Consider the following 21,002-nt stretch of genomic DNA (forward strand, 5'->3'; position numbering starts at 1 on the left):
AAAATAATAGTAAACAAATATAGACAATATAGGAAAATAAACAGGAAATCGAAACGACTATGAACTAACTAGTTCCGCCTCTACTAGTGACCTGTAATTTTTTTAAAGTTCTCTAATTTTTTTTCATAAAAACAAACAATTATAAATTACTAAGTCTTAATTTGCCCTAACGGAGAAAAGGGTGAGGGATCCTATACTGAATCGGTGTCCAAAAATACTGAACTTTCTACTACGTATACTGCGGTCCCCCAATTTCTTGAATTATCCATGCAAAATCCAAAACATTTATCACGTATCTAAAAATATGCTAAAAATTCAAAATTGCTGTAAAAAATCATTTTCAGCCAATTTTGAGGTTTTGGCACGGCAGCACCGCTGTGCTCCGTTGATAGCACCACCGCCCGCGATAGTAGTTTGCCTCAGCCTGGTCGTTTACAGCAAGTTTTGGTCAGTTTTGGCCGGCTTTATACATATCGTTGCGAAAAAATACGTTAGAGATTTTTCGGGGGCGACTCTGCTGGCTCACCATCGTGATTGAGAGTTTTTCTTTGGTCAACCTCTAAAAAATAGAACGGTGAACACATCGGTAAAAAAATTACATGAAACGGGAAACAGAAAGGGGTTCATCGGAGGAGATTCCAGGTTTTGCCCGCGGCAGCACTGCAGAGCTTCGCCCACAATTTTTAGCTCAACCACCATCATTTTTGCTCTGATTTGGCGATAGATGTGCTTGAAATCAAACTTCAAGTGAATAGGAGAATTTTTACTTCTTTTGGCGATTGGAGGTGGCTCCGGTGCGGTAGCAGTCGATGGTCGGCTTCCTTCTTCGGCGACTGATTTTTCTTCTTTGGTGGGAGGCTGGTGGATAGGGTTTGGGTTCAATGTGATGCAAAATATTTATACCCATCTTACGTTAATCTAGAACATTCATTGTATTTGATCTCGACCGTCCAATTGCATTTAAAGAAAAAATAAATTTAGATCGTTTATCGTGATTTGATCTCGACCGTCCAATATCGTTTAAGGGAGGAACAAATTCAGGTCATCCACGCGCACGAGATCAATCTGGACCTTTCGATCCTGGGGCACGCAAATCACTCGCATTGCATCTTGCATGGCATCGATGTCAGCGTGCCTTACCAAGCAGCATGCTCCGGTTCGTGGGAGTTGCTGTGTAACACAAAAAATTATTTTTTTATTTTTATAAATATAATTATTTAATTATTTAATTTAATTTATTTTAATTTAATGAAAAAAAGGGTTAAAAAATTTTTAAAGATTAAATTGAAAATAATTTTGGAAAAAATGGATGAAAATTTGGGTTCTGAGGATATTTTTGAAAGAAAAATCAGAAACTGAGGGTCAAAACGTAATTTAAAAAAATTGTACCACGTCAGACGCCCGGTAAGCAGCTCCGACCAACCAGGACGCGCTAAGTGGCAGAGGCGCTGACGCGAGAGGCCACGCAGGGGGAGCCACGTGGGTAATCCGCGAGCATGCAATCGAATGGCTGAGTTCCGTTCTCGCGCGCATGGACTGCCCAAATTGAATCACGCACGGACGACCCATATTGAATCGCAATGAACGGTCCGGATTTGCTCCCTATTTAATCGCGATCAAACAGTTCAGATCAAAAACGATTGAGGACCCAGATCAAAAGCGGATGGGTATAAATAACCCCATCCGCACCCAAATCCTAACGCTAGCCGCCAGAACCCCTCACCGGAGAAGACAACCTAGTCGTCGGGGAGCCGACTGCTGCCACCCGCCGTGTAACGCCCACTAATTTTAATTATTATTATTATTATTATTAATTTTATTTAGTTTATTTTATAATTTTATTATTTTAATTGATTTATTTAATTTAATTTAATTTTTTTTAATAAAAATAAAAATAGTAATAATGATAAAATTTGCTAAAAATATTATTTGGATTTAATTGAAATTGATTTTGGAAAAAATGGGTGAAAATTAGGATTCTGGGGGTATTTTTGAAAAGAAAATCGGAAACCGGGGGTCAAAACACAATTTAAAAAAATTGTGCCACGTCAGCGGCCCAGTCAGCAGCCCTGGCCAACCATGACCTGCCGCGTGGCAAGACCACGTCGACCCGGGAACGAACCACGTGGGCGATCCGCATGCGTACAATTAGACGGCCCAGATGCGTCCCTGCGCACAAGGACGGCCCAGATCAAGCGTGCGCACGGACGACCCAGATGCACGCGCACAGACGACCCAGATTCAATCAAGTACGAACGGCCCAGATTTAATCAAAATGGACGGCTGTCATTTCGTAATGTTTGTTTAGTACTTTTAAGTCATTATGTAAGGGATGTAAACCTTATACTTTTATTTCACTTTCGCACTTAAATTATTATATATTTCCTTTTGGATTTCTGGGGTCGTTACAGTTAGTATCAGAGCCGCGTTCCTCGAACTCGTCCCTTACACAATGATACTTAGAGAAACACCAAACCAATGAATTATCACTCAACCATTCCTTGCGAAATGCAGGTACAGAGAGATGAAGAGAGGAAGACCCCCACAAAACTGAGCAGCCCAGGATGGTTCGCTTAGGGAAGATGTTGACAGGATATCTGAGATGCTGGAGAGACTCATTGTTGCCTAGTAGGGCCAAGAGGAGAGGAGGGAGCTACCTGACCCTTCCCCCACTGCCACAGGTTGAGCCACCACTGCAGCGAGAGGATCCCGAGCCACCCTAGTACGACCCTGCTCCTCCGCAGTATCACTGAAGTATGATACGGTCCCTTACATAATGACTTAAAAGTACTAAACAAACATTATGAAATCACAGCCGTCCATTTTGATTAAATCTGAGCCGTTTGTACTTGATTGAATCTGGGCCGTCCGTGCGCGCAGGGACGCATCTGGGCCGTCCGATCGCGCGCACGCAGATCGCCCACGTGGCCCGTTCCCGGGTCGACGTGGTCTTGCCAGCGGCAGGTCCTGGTTGGCCAGGACTGCTGACTGGGCCGCTGACGTGGCGCTGACGGGGCACAATTTTTTTAAATTGCATTTTGACCCCCAGTTTCTAATTTTCTTTTCAAAAATACCCCCAGAATCTTAATTTTCACACCTTTTTCCCAAAATCAATTTCAATTAAATCCAAATAATATTTTTACCACATTTTATCATTATTATTATTTTTATTTTTATTAAAAAAATTAAATTAAATTAAATTAATCAATTAAAATAATAAAATTATAAAATAAACTAAATAAAATTAATAATAATAATAATAAATCAAAAAATTAGTGGGCGTTACAAAACCCCTATTGACCCTCTAAAGGTACCAGTAGATATGTAAAAAGGTAAAGTTGTTATTTTTTTGAATGTATGATGAATTGTTATATTGAATATTGTTTTTACAAGTCGAATTTGAGAACCAAAAAGTTAGTATGAACTCTATTTTTAAAATTAAATGACTTTGTTTAAAAAGAAAAATGATTACATTGGTTGTTTTATAATTTTTACCAACTTTTAGTTTTCCATATCGGTGTTAAGTGTTGATATTCTTAATGAGTTAGTGTAACTCATCTCCCATTATTTAACAATTTCATATCAGAAAGACTAAAATTCGGATCCTGAACAGTAAAAAAGCTACGACTAAAAGTTGTTTTCCACGTCCCATCAGAGTTGTCCAGCAGATGTTGATCTTATAAAATTTTAGTTACGTTTTTATTATTTTATTTTAATTTCATAAAATGAATATTCTCGTAACTTTATTGGACATTCAAATTTACTGTACAAGAAATATAAACTCTGAACTCTCAATTGTTTATGCTATTATTCAATATTTCATTTTTTTTTAACAAAAAGGTGTCGAGAATTGAGTGAAACTTTCATATTTTTATACAAAAATGTAAGGTTGAATCGAGGATTGTATATCTACGTCAAAATATATGCTTAATCAAGTTATATAATAAACACATAAAATAATAAATTATTAACAACACTATTAATTATTACTTAATAAGATTATTAAGTCTGTATTTAGGCAAGACCGGAAATCAACAGATTGTTGTCGACATTTTATTTGTACTGTCCTTTGAAAATGATTAAATAATTAATTGAGATTCTGAACAAAAAGATAAGTGGGGGCAAGAAAGCTTTTTAATTAATTTGACGTGCAAAAAGCTATGAAGAAAAATATTTGTCAAAATTTCGTTTTGTTCACACTTAGAGAAGCCTCAAGCTATATATATAATGTCAATAAAATATATATGCTTAATTATGTATATACATATATATATATATATAATACAATACAATCTGGAGAGATTAGAAAAAGCAAAGGCTTCTGTTGGACAAGGTGTGCGGTTCTTTCTGCTTTTAAATAAATAACAGAGACTACTATTTTATAATCACTACTTTATTATTAAAATACTACTATTTCATTACTTTATAATTATTATATTAAATATATAATAAAATATTAATAACATATATTATTTCTAGTGATATTTTTAGATTAATTTTTTGTATAATGAAATTAAATATTTCTTAGAAAAAATTTTATTTAATATTAATTTATTTGAGATTTCAGTCATAAATTATTAACTGTTTCTATAAATATATAGATTTTAGTTAAATTGCATGTCCAGTGTATTTTTAAAATGTTGACTTATTATGATTACAATAAATGAATTTTTAATTTAAAATTTTAATTATAAATTACTACAAACAAAAATAGAATTACCAAACATATTTAATTATTAATTATAATAATTCTTGTTAATTAATTATATATAAAATTCTCTGGGTATATCTTAATTTTTATTTTAGAAAAAAAAATATATAATTATAATTAAAATTAATTTTTACATATTTACATATATACACATAAAAATAAAGAGTGAGAGTACTACCATTGGTTACTCGATGAGAATTAACTCTGCAATATCGTATCAAAATTCAAAGACGAAGAGTTTTTAAATAACACAAGACGATAATAAGGACTCGATATTGGAATTTTCAACATTATTTTTATATATTCTTAAATTAAATTTGTGTATATACATACATATATACATATAAAATCATATGTAACTATCAATAATCAAGTTTTAATTAAGGAAGGTTTGTCTCGGCTTCAATTCAAAAAGACAATCTTAGTTCATTGTATCTAGAAAAGGTATAGCCAGAATGTATCCAATGATTTAATCTCTAAACTTCAACATACTAATAATTATCAATTGTACATATGTGTGTGTGTGTATATATGTACATACACATATATATATATATATAATACATGTGCATATATTCTTGATGCCAATAAAGCCTTACCAACAAAAGTCTACATGCAACCACCGAATTCAATTAGTTCAAGGCTTTGGGACAGCAATATTGGATAAATCATTATATACACGCATGTATATATCATATGAAAAGAAGAGGCAACTATATATAATATAAAAACATATATACTATTGGATATATATATATATATATATAGGTGGGGTATTCGATGTAGCAATATGACAAAGATAAGCTTAATTATACTTAGCAACTTCTCAATTATTTTACATGAAAAAAGAGATTCCGGCCGCAATAAATTTTTACTATAATTTTTAGAAAAATTAATAAATTATTTATAAAATTTAATATTTATTATAATTTAATCTTTAATATTTATTATAAAAATTTAGTTTTCTTTTATTTTTTAATTAAAAAACTTTAAAAAAAAATAGATTGAATATTCTAAAAATATTAATGACTAAATTATAATAAATAAAAAAACTCGAAAATTAATTTGATAAATAGTCTAATTATTTTTAACAATTTTTTATGGATGGAGATTTTTTTATTTTTTTATTTAGTCAAACACAAGTTATTTTTGTTCATATCAAAATTAGATAATTTATATAAAAAAAATGGTACATCAATTTTATATTAAAAAATGTATGATTATTAAACTATTGAAAATAGTAAAGTCATTATAAGTAATTACTTAAATTCTTGAATACCAAACATATATGTTTTTTTTAATAAAAAAAATTAAATTAGTAATATTCTAGTCATAAGTATAATAAATAATGTCAATATAATCACTACAATCATGATAAATATACATAAAAATATTAAAATTCTAATTGTATATCAATAAATTAACTTTTAATTATAATAATGTTCGAACTCAAAAATTATATTAAATTTTTATAATTTTATTTTGAAAAATCAAACTCCTAAACTTGACCTATCAATTATTGATCGTTATTTACTTAGATTAATCATATTTTAAGTGAAACCCAAAATTACTTTTAAACTCATATATCAAATATTAAATCATTCCATATGTGATTTATAAGGTATGTGGTCGATTCATTAGTTGGGTAAAGATTAGGACTATGTAGCAATTTTCTCATATACACAAAAACTGTTTAGAGTAAGAATAAATATATTATCTATGATATATATAATAAAAGGTGATGTATATACATATGTATGTATATACACTCACACATATATATGCTCCTTGATCTTGTAATTAGTAAGCAAATTACAGAGAAATTACCTCAATATAAAACCCCTCCATGGTTATTAATTAATTAAGTAGAAAATTCACATTTCAATAAGATAAAAAGCATGCTATATTAAGTTAATCGTTACTCACCCTCATAAAAATTTAAAATACCACATAACTCTATTACCTATATCATGATATACATGTATACATACACTTATATAAACAACATATACAATAAACCATTTATTATTATAAAATAATGCATATGTTTATTAATTGACTGCGTGAATGTTTATCTATATTTTTCTTTTCCATCTCTACCTTCATTCACATTATAAAACAATATATATATATATAAGAGCAAGAGAAAAAATATAATATATAAATATATATATATGTAAACATTTATTATTAAAACAAGCTAGATATATATCTCCTCCTCTTCCATTAGGGTCATGATAGCTTAGATAATAAAACCCACAAATCTGACCCGTCAAATCATCCTCCTCCTTAGTCCTCCCTAACTGAGATGTTTGTTATAGTTACACACGCATATATATATTAACATATACATATATATATATATATATATTAGATGCTAGATACCTTTCCCTCTCCCCCCACCAGGACCGTTATTCCACTGAGAATTAGGATAATAAAACCCAGAACCAGTACTGTGAGCATCAAAGGAAGAATTAGGTCCGCCATGGCCAGACCTCCTTCCAAACTGCTGGGTGGTGGTGGGAAAACTCTCGTTGCAGGCCGCGAAGCGCATTAAATCTGCATTGGTGGCGTCCAGCTCTCTCTGCAACTTCATTACTTGCCTCTGCAAAACGGAGATGGCGCCGACGCAGCCGTAAACCGGGTCTTTCATTCGTGCTTCGGCTTCGTAAGCCAGCGAGTTAACGGCGTCTTCTCTCTGGTGCGGCATAACTTCGTGGAGAAGCTTACTGACGTTGCTCGCGCCGAAGATCTTGTGGACGTTGGCGAATTTCTGCGGCTCCTCCGGCGGAAAATATGGCGCGAAGATGCAGTCCGGTAGGCATTTTCTTCTGAGGAATTTGCAGGCCGCGCATGGAGAATTTGAGTAGCCTGAAGATGATGCCATAAATCTATATATATGTATATATCTCCTGAGTTATCTGCTATAATTAGAGAGGACATGGTAGAGAGTTACCCATCTGAATTGATTAATCATCAAACATTATATATAACCAATATTATTTATTCAACATATGTATAATCATGTATGCATATACATAAGTATCTGTGTGTATGTAGGTGTGTGCATATATAGAAAATTCAAACAATTATATTAAAGCAGGAAACTAAAAGATTTGAAGATTATTAGTCTACAAAATTTTGTTAATAAAAATTTATTTGTTTTATTAATTTATATTATTATATATAAAGACTAATTATAATACAACAAAATTCGAATTTATAATTAATTTATTATAAAACTAGAGAATTACCACTAATCATCTAATCAAATAATTAGTTAATTTACATAATTTAATATTATGAAAAATCTGAATTTCACAATGTTTTTTCTTTCTCAAAATTACTCTAATTAAGAATACGTTGGAAGAACTACTCAGGCCTAAATACACTTAGTTGGAAACTTAATGCATTAAGGTATGATCACAGTATGAATCTTGAAGTAATAAACAATCTACCAGAACATAAAATTGTGTGTGTGTGTATACACACGTATATGCATATGTATATATATATATATAAGTAGATAGTGATAGATGTGAAACGATTGTATATATACTTATAGATAGTGATAGATGTGAAACGATTGATCAAGAACATGTTGACTTCTTTATAACTTATATAGTAACATCTGGTATTGACCTTTATTAATTAATTTGTTGCTAATTCAGGATTTGGAGACCTCATTTGTCAGTACTCTAAACTGTGTAATTGGGTTTTGAGCATCACATATTTTTTGATATATATATATATATATATGTGTGAGAAAAGAGAGCCTTCCCCTGGCGTATCTATTTTCCTTTTTCAAACTTGTTTTGCTTTTTTGTCATGGTTGAGCAGCTTTCCTTGAATAATTAATTTTACATACTGCTATATAATTCCATTTCTCATCTTTCCAAATTTAAGCCGAAAAGGAACAGTTAGAAAATTAAGGGAAAAAAAACATGCCATATGATTACACAATATATATCTATGTATGTCTATATAGAGAGAGAAAGAGAGAGCTATATATACATTAGTTATATGTATAGATCATCAATTCATCAATCATCAAGAAATGCTCAAATGTCATAGATTTTCATGCATCATCCATCAATTAATTGGGATTCTCTTGATATTATTTAAGAAAAATAATTATACTTCCACACTTTCCAAAAAATAATGATCTCATATATAATTTCAATGTAATGCTTTATATATTTAGAATGATAAATTCTGCAAATTAAGAAATTAAGGACTATAAAATATAGATTCATATTTTTAATGAAATTTCTCTGAAATCAAAATATGGTTATACAAGAAAAATGTAAATGCACAAGTAAGTACTCACATATTTTCTGTGAATACCAAGATACATACATATATATATATATACACACAAATAGTTTTTCTTTTCAAGGTAATGCACGTACAGACTCACAGGGGTCTGATCAGACATATGATGTATATGTATACACACACACACACACACACACATATTTATTATGCATTTACTTTTCACACGCAACCTAATCTAATCTCTAGAAAATTAAGACCCATTAGATCATGACCGTGTATAATATACATATGTACATAAAGTACTACTCAAGAACTTACTGGGAAAAAAACCAGTACTGATATACCTACATATAAGATTTTCTTTTTGCAAAAAGACTAAATCTATATCTATAGGCTGCTAGATGCGGTCAGCCTTCTATAACTAGGTTTTGTCTGTGAAGATCAAGAATCAAGCAATTACAAGAACAAGATCCATGACAAGAAAAGAAAATATAAACTATATATATTTTTATATATATATATATAAATATAAATAGATAGATATAGTACCTTTTGTTTTGCCCTGTATGTATTGGCGCTTTCAAGATCTGTATCTAAATCGTTTGATTGTCCCAAGAAAGAAAATAATTCTGATTAGGTTTAGAAGGTAGAAACCCTAGGTAGAAATATATATATATATATATAGTTGCAGAGACAGAGAGTGAGAGGGTGGGGGAAGGAAGGCCTGCAAATCACAGTAGACAAAAGGTGATTTGAGAAGAGAAGGTAGCGAGAGAAAAAGGTAGGCAAAGAGGATTTTAGTAAGGCAGAAAAATGAAATAGGAAAGCAAAAGACAAGTGCAAAAAATGAAATAGGAAAGCAAAAGACAAGTGCAATAAATGACACTCTCTCACTCTCTCTCTTATAATAATTCAAGCACTGTTCATGCAACATAATTTTAACCTTTTTTTTTTTTTCAATTCACTATATTTGTATGTATATGATGTATATGTATATATATATATATATTTAACCCTTTTGACTTGTACGTCTCAAAAAGTAAATAAACAAAAATGAACTCAATAAACATAAGATGTCATATATGTACGGATATTATGTATATGTGTGTATATTCATTATCGTATACCATTCATTAGCGTACGTATTGTAGCTAGATGCATATGTTTCAAGTTACATACATACACACACGTATATATATATATATATGTGTGTGTGTCTGAATATTCCCAATAGTCCTGAAAATATGTATATGCTATACATACGTGTATTTATGTATTTATATAAAAACATTATTAGTTGTTTCAAGAGCATTTTGGCGTATATAAAATGCTTAAGATTTTAATTTTGTGAAAAAACGAATTCTGATTTGGTACCTCCATATATGGTAAAAAATTACGAATCAAATTCACGGGTCAGCATATATATATATATGTATGTACGTATATATTATATGGGTTGAAATTTTGATAAATATATATATATATACACTCAAAAATATTATTTTTCTATTGCATATATACGGATCTTTTCAAATAATTACGAAAATCTCTTATCTCATGATCGACGTTTCTGCCAAGAATTTGGCTTCATTCACTCGATAAGAGATGTGACCAAATACTTTTTTGTCCCAAATAAAGTACGAATAAAACTAATACTATATATACACACACACACACATATATATATATATAGAAATAATTTATTTTAAATTTTAAAATAATTAATTAATCATCAAAATCTACTATTTGAGACCGTACATGAAAAACCCATTATAAAAATTCCAAGCAACACCTCATTTATGTATATTTTATTATTGAATTCAACTATTAGCATGAAGTCTCTCTGAAATTTTCACAGTTAACTTAAATGATTGAATTTCATTTTTCCATTATGCATATATTATATTACATTTATATATATATATATACTAATTATATCATACAAAATGATAAATTATAATAGAAAAAATAAAATAAAATGTGGCTAGGTTTTGATTTGGATCAAATCAGGTATCTGCTCTTTTTATCAAATCTGAGTTTCTGGTTCTTTGCCAAAGTGACAACTTGCAAAGCAATCAATAATTGCTAGACCCTGCCCAAACTCCCAAATTTTAATTATGGCTGATGATCGTGAGGTAATAATATTAATTATTGGTATATCAATTGGCAAGATCTTTATGAAATTTCAATGACACAAACTATATGTGCCTAATTTTTGCATAGTGTAATGTATCATGTTTGGTAGGTCCTCTTAAAAGAAATTACACTAGCAATATATTAAGCATTTAATAGTGACTATGATAGCGAGAGCATATTGTCATCCACCGAAGCATAAAACCATATCAGGGTTCTTTTTAAATTGAATTGGGATATTCAAATCTTATACGTATTTTATGAAAGTAATATTTGTAAAGATTATTTAGTTCAATAAGTCCATCATATGTTTTGACGGAGTATGCTAACCTTTAACGATCATTAAAGATCTCTTCATGTCTTTTTAACTTGACTGTTGTGATATTATTTTGTATCGTTTAATCAAATATTAATTTTTTTGTCGAAAAATATATATTTAAGTAGGATATATTATGATTATTTTTTTAATCTTATCTTATATTTATAATTATCAGATAAATAAATAGGTAAAATAATACAAACAACCAACCTGTAAAAGTTGTATGCAAACTTTCAAAAATGCTTGAAATCGTCACTTTTAAAATACTCTGTGGTACCCAAATTAAACATAAAATTCACAATCCATTTGCTTGCGTTATTCTACTTAAGAGTATATGTTGAAGTTCGTCCGTGACTGCACGATATTTATTCATGTCAAAATTTAATACAATAATAATAATAGTAATAGTGACAGTAACAATAATGATTATACTTATAGTAATAATAAGAATGAAAGTGACAATTAAAATTATAAATGCATTCTTTTAAAGTTAAATTTATATATTTAAAATTTGATTCTCAAACCTACCGATAAAAGTTAAATTTAGAAAATGAAAAGAGAACATATAAATATCGTGTAATTGAAATAACGGATGTAGCTTCTTAAAAATATTTTTCATATCTTAATCGTCTCAATTTAAACTTTTTAAATATAACATGTTAGAAACCGTAAAACTCTAAATATATCAAGATGATACAAATATATGTATAATATTTATTTAAACATATCTTAATTTCAATGAATAAGCTTTATATATAATATTCACTATTAAAATTAAAAATAAATAAATAAAATAATCCGGACCGATTTGTCCAATTATGGTGATCGCATGTACTATAATCATTATATATACCAAATTTGGTAGTTGACATTGCAAATTCTTTAATTAAAAGTATGGTAGTAGGTGGTGGATGTGCTTGAAATAATTAATAAATGATTCCATATTTCTTTTTTCGTTAATACAAAATTAATTAGTTAATTAATTAAGATTTATTTTGTGATAATTTTAGTTAGACATTCTAATTCTCTCATAATGGTACACGAATCTACTTTGGTATATATAGAGCTCAATGATACACGATCATGTGCTTAAAAAAATGTACTTAATCAAGACAACTTATTTTATATTTATTTATGATTTATATATGGGTAATAAAATATTAATACACACACACATATATATATATATATATATATTATATGCATGATAAGTGCTTTTCCACTTCGCCAATCACTTATTGGTGTTAGGTTTTCGTGATGATTATACAAAATCATTCGATGCTCAAGCCCTATCATCGGTATACAAAATCCAAGAGCTAACAAAATCTAAGCACGTATACCATATTAACTATATATATATATGTATGTATGTATACGTTAGTTTATTAATTGATTGATTGATTAAATTTATTAGAAACTCTTCCCTATTCATTGCTCCTTAACTTTACAATCATTTGAATGCTTACGTAATTATAATTTATTATTCTATAAATGAGGTATAAACTGTATTTTTATAAAAATATAATTATAAAATAAGACCTCAATTATAGTAAATCAAAATTTTTTTAGATAAAAAGAATACTACATTATTATTTTGTCTAAATGAATTATAATTTTTTTAAAAATGAAATAAATATTTGACTATGATTAATATTTTTTTAGTAAAACATATATATGTATATAAATTAATAGAGTATGATTAATTATATAATAATCAAAGTAATGATGATAATTCAGCCAATAGTGGGTAGAGATTCAGAAAAGAAAATTCATAGTATAATAACGATGTATGTGTGTGTGTGTGTGTGTGTATATATATATAATTGACCTAAAAAAAAAGCTTTATGAGAAAGGAGAAACTGTTAGTCATTCATGCCTGCCCTGCAATTGGATTGTTTTTATGAAAGGAGGGATTAATAATGGGTCAGATCAAACTGCGATGGTTCATTAAAGTTTTGCAAAGGGGATAAAGAGGATCTAATTAATGTTTAATAATAAGGTTGTGGGTTACAATTAATTTATTATTTGAAAATTATATACATATACATATACATATATATATGTATATATATACATATGTCTTTGCACTCATTAGTTGAATATTTAACCTAATTTCATTTCTATATTTTAATTTTTCTTGCTTTATTACAATTTAAAATTCGAACCTGTATTTTTAATAATATATATTTAACTGCAATTACGGAGGCGAGGACTATCTAGTCATTTCGGATAAAGTTAGGGAGAAATCAGTAAAGCTACTCACATTCATAACACGTGGCTTCCCACGATTGGTCAGACGCGAAAACTGCGAAGAACCTAAAAGCAGGGAATCCAAGACGAGAAGCGAGGCGAACTCTGCGTATAGGAAGCATCGAACTAAAACTGAAGTATGCACGGTTACCTTCGGATTCAAAAACCCAATTGTAGACGATCAAACTGTAAGTAGTGTTTTAAAGCATTAATTTTTTATTTTAAGTATCTTCTTTTTTTTTTCTTTTTTTTCTTTGGCTGTAGGATTCGATTAGCTTTTCTGTGCAATTTTTACTGAAATTTTTCTTCTGGGTTTTAAGTATTTATTCTAAAAAGGTATTTAATCGAGCTTTTAGTTTGAATTTATGATCTTTTATTGTTGACAATGGTTAAGTTTGAGATTTTTTTGCTTGTTGTCTGAGAATTAGGTTAGTTTTAAATGAATTGGTAAGTTGAGATTCGTAATTTTAGTTGGAAAAATTAAGTGAGAATCCTTTTATGCTTCTTCTATGACTTAATACTGTTTATATGAAAGTTGATGTACGGTGGCTATAGAATTGCATATAAGGTGGCCAGCGTTTCATCTATTACAAGAGAGATACCTTTCAGTTGGAGTTTCTTTCTAAAGAAGACTCCTGATTTGGAAAGGAGGATGACCTCTTTTATGAAATGGGAGATTATTGCTTCAGTTAAAAATTTAGCAAATCTGCTAAGCTATAAGTAGATGCCAGCCTCTCTCTTGGGTAGCTACATGACACCAAATTGAAAAGATACTTTATTTGAACTCCATAAGAATTCTAAGTACATCAATGTGGAATTTGGATTTAGCCCATTTCATATTACGAGATCAGGATCAGCTTAGATCTCCTGTTTTTAGGTATACACTTTCATTTTTTAGTAGAAATTTATACGTTTATTAATCATGTGATATATAAATAATAATCATAAACTATAGAACACAATTTTTAAACAAAAACGCACAGGAATGCAGTGCAGTCTAAACCTACAACCTGTTATAGAAGAAGGGATATACATATTATTAGACCAAGTAATAGTTGGTCTCTTTCTAATTTTAAGGTCAATAGTGTTAAACTAAACTATTTATAGAGTATTCAATGCACCTTTGTTCACGAAATTCTATAAGAAATGATGAAATTTTATTGGTGTTATCCATTGGTAGAGTTAACGAGGTACCAATAAATATTGTATGAACCTAAATTGCAATACATCATCATGGCGGGATTAGAAGAGTTAAGAAAAAAAATTTCGCCTTTGTTTGATGCCGAGAAGGGCTTCTCAGCCGGGTCAACCTTTGACCCCAGTGCTTCTTATATGGTAAGTTGTGCTTATTAGGAGAATTTTGGTCTATGAGTAAATGCATTTCCCTAATATGTTTTGATTTGTATATGAAGCTGTCAGATGGTGGAACTGTTAACTTACTTAGCAGATCATATGGAGTGTACAATATTAATGAGCTTGGATTGCAAAAATGCACATCTTCTCTGGTGGAAGAAACAGACCAGAACGAGAAGACATATCGGTGTGCCTCCCATGAGATGAGGATATTCGGAGCCATAGGTAGTGGTGCAAGCAGCGTTGTTCAAAGAGCTATGCATATTCCCACTCATAGAATTCTCGCCTTGAAGAAAATTAATATATTTGAAAGAGTGTGTATCTTGTTCCTTTTTTCTTTGCTAATTTTTAACGCAAGAATATAGGACTTGAGTTCTTCAAATATATTGTTCTCCTTTTTAATCACTGTACTGAATTTGTTAACACTTGGTCATGGTATCTGAGAGTGCCTCTTGTCCTGCATCTTTTATTGTAACATGAATCATTAACATTGTATTACTGAATAATATTCGGAAAATCCCAGATTTCTCTTGCTACCGAGTTTGGATGAACATTGAAAGCCAATATTGGTTGTCAGATAGGGAAAAGCTAGAGAGTGTTATATGTTGTAATGTTGACTTATATGAGCAATCTTGTTTTGCTAACTAGGAAAAAAGGCAACAGCTTCTCACTGAGATACGGATGCTTTGTGAGGCACCTTGTTATGAAGGTCTTGTGGAATTTCATGGTGCCTTTTATACTCCAGATTCCGGGCAAATAAGTATAGCTTTAGAATACATGGATGGAGGATCACTGGCAGATATTTTACGATTGAGGAAAAGGATACCCGAGCCAGTCCTTTCGTCCATGTTCCAAAGCCTTCTGCAAGTAAGGATATTTTACTTGTTTATACATTTTCTGTGAAACAGAAACTGAGATTTATTCAAACTTGGTAATTCTTTTAACGCGAAATCCTTATCTTCCTCAATTCTATTCTTAAAGGGACTGAGCTACCTGCATGGAGTTAGACATTTAGTTCACAGAGATATCAAGCCAGCGAATTTACTCATAAACTTGAAGGGTGAGCCCAAGATCACGGATTTTGGCATCAGTGCCGGCCTAGAGAATTCCATGGCGATGGTTAGTGATAATTGATAAAAATAGTTTAAGTTTCCTTTGTTGTTGCCCGCTGCTTTCTTTTCCTTCTGAACTTGTTGTGGCAATATTTTTAAAGAGTTCTTCCGGAATATTTTTGTCTACTTGAAACTTCTAAGATTTCTTATTCGTCCTGAATGTAATTTTCAGTGTGCTACTTTTGTTGGAACTGTAACATATATGTCACCAGAACGAATTCGAAGCGAGAGTTATTCCTATCCTGCTGATATCTGGAGCCTAGGCCTTGCTCTCTTTGAGTGTGGCACCGGAGAGTTTCCATATACAGCTAATGAAGGACCAGTTAATCTTATGTTGCAGGTGATATGCCAAACTGACAATGCCTTTCGCTGCAGTACTTTTCTTCTGTTTTTCTTACCTTGCATTATTTCTTGGTAAATAATTCGATACTGTGATTGGCCATTGATTGAACTACATGTTATTTCTTGAGTTTGCAACTAAAAGTTGATATTTCTTGCAAGATCTTGGAGGATCCATCACCATCTCCATCAAAAAACAGGTTTTCGCCAGAGTTCTGCTCCTTTATTGATGCTTGTCTGCAGAAGGATGCCGAGGCCAGACCAACAGCAGATCAGGTAAATAAATAGCAGTGTCTAATCATGAAGCTGTGCAAAGAAAATGTTCTTTGAGTCAATTTTTGAGTTTAAATATAGCACAAGGGGAATTAGTGGATCCATCTGATGTCATAAACTTTCCAAAGCAAGAAGGTTTTTCGTCATTTTTATGAATGGCATTTTCTTTTGCAGCTTCTTTCCCACCCATTTATTATGAAGTATGATCATGATGAAGTGGACTTAGCGGCATTTGTTCGAAGCGTTTTTGATCCAACACAAAGGATGAAAGATTTGGCAGATGTGAGTACATTACATAATTTATTTTTCAGGTTCATACCTGGCTCCATTTGTCTGATGTTTTTTTTTCTTTTCTTTAACTGAAGGTGCAGCTAGAAAACTTAAAATCTCAAAGCATTTCAGCATCTGTAAATGCAAAACTTCCCGCATCTTATCCCTAAAGAATGCTTATGAGATATTTTATTTCAAAAATAATAATAATAAAGGAATGCTTATGAGATATGGGTCTAGATGATCCTTGTGTTTTAGGGCTCTTATTTAGATAGTTTCACATGAATCGTAAGTAGTAGTATTTAGAATTTCATCTCCCTGAAATTTAGCATATATATATAATGCAGATAATAGAGGTGGTTGTATCGAGAATCTTGTCCAATCAATTCGATATTTTGGAAATTTGGTCTATTAGATCATTGGGTTTCCAAATGCTGCCATACATCTTTGCTTTGTAGTAAACTGAAAATTAACTCTTTATGTTTCTAGTAGGATTTATTGAGTTGAAATATTCAGAGCATCTTCAAATTTACTTGGTTGCTGACAATATGTAATGTTGAAAGTTTGAATCAGCATTCGATGCATTGCTAAACATTTGGGCTTAACTAGATACTGACAATTGCTTCACATTGCCAGATGCTAACGATACACTATTACTTGCTTTTTGATGGATCCGATGAACTTTGGCAGCATACAAAGTCTTTATACAACGAAGGTTCTACCTTTAGGTACGGAATCTTCAAGGCAAAAGCTAAAGATTCTCATGAAATTTTCTTTTTGAGACTTTCTATTGTTTTTGGTTTTTTAGAATATAATATTTTTCTTGGTGTCTCTTTGTGTTAAGGTGCACGGCCTTCATAAGCGTACTTCTTGTCTATTTTACATGGAGATTACTTCCCAAGTATCCTATTTTTCTGGTCTCTCTTTCTCTTTTGCTCCTTTTTGGAAGGACAATCCTCCATTGTTGTAGTACCCTTTTCCCTCTGATAATCCTTCTTTTTTCTATTAAAAAAGAAAGACCTTTCATGGGTCGAAATGGACATGTGATGATTGATGAATATATCAATTATTTTTCCGTGTAATGGCTTAAGGTGGAGTGATGAGTTCTAAATTCTAATTAGAAATCCCAAGATTTAAGATGTTATATTCATTTCACACGTATAAAATGAGGCTATATCCACATGAAAGGCTACTTCTCCATCTTTAATGTTTACTGAGGTGACTTTTTTTGGTCAGTTTTTCGGGGAAACAGTATGATGGTTCGAATGATATCTTTGCGACCTTATCAGATATTCGTAGTACATTAGCCGGTGACTGGCCTGCTGAGAGACTAGTCCATGTCGTAGAAAAACTCCAGTGCCGGGCTCATGGTGAAGGTGGTGTTGCTGTACGTGTTTCGGGATCCTTTATTGTTGGGCATCAGTTTCTGATATGTGGAGACGGTATTCAAGTGGAGGGCTTGCCCAGTTTTAAGCATCTTTCAATTGATATTCCCAGTAAACGAATGGGAACCTTTAAGGAACAGTTCATCATGGAGCCAGGCAACCTCATCGGGTGTTACGTTATCGCTAAGCAAGAGCTTTACATCATCCAGTAGCGAGAGCTCCCTTTCGGGTTTTGGTAGGTGCAACATGCATTCACAAGTTTCTATGCTTATTGAACTTTGTTCTAACAGTTTCTCTTTATCTTTTCTTCCCTATTTTGGTATCACAAGCTAACCTTACCTTTATTTTCTAGGCAAACTGACTATTTCTTGCAACGATTCGAACGATTAAGCAGAGTTCTTCGATCCTTGAATCCGATACAACCCTCTTCACCTTGAAGAATGTTAGTCATGTATAGTACGTGGATTTTTTTATATTTTCACATCATAATATATTCTTAATTTGTAGCCAATACAGAGAATGTATTGTGATCTAAATACATTGCTTTTGCTAAATGTATAGGTGTATGTATTGATTTTTGAGTTATAGCTGGTTTAGCATGAAGCTAAGATTATCTTTACCATGGCAAATGTTGTAACAATTCCGGAAATTTAAAGGAACTAAATGATAATTTAAGTGCGGAAGTAAAATAAAAAATTAAAATTTATATTTTTTACACAATAATTTAAAATACCGAATAGTATTAAAAATTATTTTTTTGAAAAAAATACAAAAAAAAAAAAGAAATAAGCAGAAAGTAAATAAAACTAGCATCCTATTTGCAATTCTCTTGTGAATCATGTTCTGGATTCTTGTCCTCTTAATATGAAATGATTAAATGATGAATGAGTTACACTATCCTATTAAAAATATCACACCAACTTATCGACACAAGAAAAAAGATTGGTAAAAAATCAAAACAACTAATGAAACACTTAATTAAGCAAATTCATTTATCAATAATAAAATTATTTACTGTCCACTTACCGTAATGAGATTTACAAAAACAACCTATAAAAATAATAACATTATACATATCATGATTTCATATGTAATCAACAACATATCACATATTATACTTTCATATTCAAATCATTAAAACAACAATTGTTCATTTTTATCAGTCTGCTGGTATCCATGAGAGTTCATAGGGATATCTCCGTTACGCGTGAACCATTTCATTTAACATCTTCAATTGCGGGCCGTTCTTATACCCCGTTCGGTATAAACACCAAACTAGAAAATCTCAATACCCCGTCCAGTATGAGGGTGAAACGGGTCGTCCTCATACCTCGTCCGGTATGAGCGCCAAATTACCAAGTCTTGATACCCCGTTCGGTATGAGACAACGTTCACGGTAGGGTTTCCTATTATACCCGGTCCGTCCACCATCTCCCAAGATATTCAGTGAGACTGTCGTTTCATCTATTCACTTAATCACACAATTTTTTATTTTTCTTTAGTCTCCATTTTTTCAATTCAATGGCAATCATATAAATCAAACAATATATGCATTTAAAACTATAAAATCAATTTATAAGGCACTATAATGCATTTAAACTGTAAAACAATCAACAGAACAACAATAGATAATTTCCAGTTCTGTCTCCATTAGTAATCAATAATTAATTATGTATATTTTATAAATTGTAACAAAATATCATATTTATTATTAATTAGACTTCAATTATATACAGAGAATAGGGTGAGAGATTTTTACTCAATCTGATACCCGAAACACTAAACTATTAATTGCACCTATTTGCGGTTCTCGGATTTTCTGAATTTTTTTTCGATAATTAAAACGCGCTACAAGTACCTACAAAATCCCAAACAAACCCAAAATCAGTCTCAGGAATCATTTTGGCCGAATTTGGCCGTTTTCGGCCCAATTTGGCTAGTTTTGCATCAATACCTGCGAGAAAACACGTTAAGAGGTCTCGGTTGGCCGAAAAAATACAAAAAATCGAAACTCACTAGCGGTGGGACTCTCCGGTGTGGTGGTTCCTGCGGCTCACGTTGCGATTGGATGTTTTGCTCTGGTCAACTTTTAGAGAAAGAAACGATGATCACAATGGTGCAAAAATTACGCAGAACGGAAATCGAGAAGAGACTTATCAGAGGCATTTTGTGAAATTTTTCGCGACGGCAACACCGGGCTTGGCTCGCATTCTTTGGACAATCGGTTGGTCCTTTTACTCCAATTTGGTCATGAGGGTATTTAAAATTGAATTCCAAGCAAATGGAGAAATTTTTACCTTTTTTAGCAGTCGGAAGTAGCTCTGGTGCGGCAGCGGGTGGCGGCGGCTCTCCTTCTCGGTGGTTGGATCTTCTTTTCCAGTGAGGGCGACTGGCGGTTAGGGTTAGGGTTTGATGCAAAGAGGGTTGTTTATACTCGTCCCCTTTTAATTTACACCGTCCATCGCGTTTGATATGAACCGTCCGAGTGCAATTAAATAGGGAGTGAATCTAGATCGTTTATCGTGATACAATCTGAGTCGTTCATCGCGATCTAATCTAGGTCGTCATTCACGTTTAAA

General features: G+C 31.5%; 2 protein-coding genes across 6 annotated transcripts; one reads left to right on the forward strand and one right to left on the reverse strand.

Annotated features, from left to right (window-relative positions):
- Window positions 1-6,853: 6,853 nt before the first annotated feature.
- LBD25 (LOB domain-containing protein 25) lies at window positions 6,854-9,846 on the reverse strand. Of its 2 annotated transcripts, none has more exons than XM_022036320.2 (2): window positions 9,539-9,846; window positions 6,854-7,632 (listed from the first exon to the last, which is right to left on the reverse strand). In XM_022036320.2, the coding sequence occupies exon 2, from the start codon at window positions 7,596-7,598 to the stop codon at window positions 7,089-7,091; it is 510 nt and encodes a 169-aa protein (XP_021892012.1). In that variant the 5' UTR covers window positions 7,599-7,632; window positions 9,539-9,846; the 3' UTR covers window positions 6,854-7,088. The 2 variants fall into 2 exon arrangements, with proteins under 2 accessions (XP_021892012.1, XP_021892013.1); XM_022036321.2 differs by having other exon boundaries at window positions 6,854-7,635.
- Window positions 9,847-13,734: 3,888 nt separating this feature from the next.
- Window positions 13,735-19,008, forward strand: MKK3 (mitogen-activated protein kinase kinase 3). Of its 4 annotated transcripts, XM_022036352.2 has the most exons (11): window positions 13,750-13,879; window positions 14,872-15,026; window positions 15,104-15,358; window positions 15,693-15,911; window positions 16,026-16,163; window positions 16,329-16,496; window positions 16,658-16,771; window positions 16,943-17,050; window positions 17,675-17,766; window positions 18,275-18,658; window positions 18,776-19,008. In XM_022036352.2, the coding sequence occupies exons 2-10, from the start codon at window positions 14,925-14,927 to the stop codon at window positions 18,633-18,635; spliced, it is 1,557 nt and encodes a 518-aa protein (XP_021892044.2). In that variant the 5' UTR covers window positions 13,750-13,879; window positions 14,872-14,924; the 3' UTR covers window positions 18,636-18,658; window positions 18,776-19,008. The 4 variants fall into 4 exon arrangements, with proteins under 4 accessions (XP_021892046.2, XP_021892044.2, XP_021892045.2 ...); XM_022036354.2 differs by lacking the exon at window positions 14,872-15,026 and having other exon boundaries at window positions 13,735-13,879; XM_022036353.2 differs by lacking the exons at window positions 18,275-18,658; window positions 18,776-19,008 and adding an exon at window positions 17,883-18,264.
- The last annotated feature ends 1,994 nt before the right edge of the window (window positions 19,009-21,002 follow it).

Source organism: Carica papaya, chromosome 1, assembly GCF_054855325.1.
Source record: "Carica papaya isolate Zhongbai chromosome 1, ASM5485532v1, whole genome shotgun sequence".
NCBI classification, from domain to species: Eukaryota; Viridiplantae; Streptophyta; class Magnoliopsida; order Brassicales; family Caricaceae; genus Carica; species Carica papaya.

Coding starts and splice junctions, on each gene's coding strand:
- LBD25 (XM_022036320.2), bottom strand. CDS start 7,598: ATGGCATCATCTTCAGGCTACTCAAATTCTCCATGCGCGGCCTGCAAA.
- MKK3 (XM_022036352.2), top strand. CDS start 14,925: ATGGCGGGATTAGAAGAGTTAAGAAAAAAAATTTCGCCTTTGTTTGAT. Junction 15,359..15,692: donor AAATTAATATATTTGAAAGA/GTGTGTATCTTG, acceptor TTTGCTAACTAG/GAAAAAAGGCAACAGCTTCT. Junction 16,164..16,328: donor TAGAGAATTCCATGGCGATG/GTTAGTGATAAT, acceptor TGTAATTTTCAG/TGTGCTACTTTTGTTGGAAC.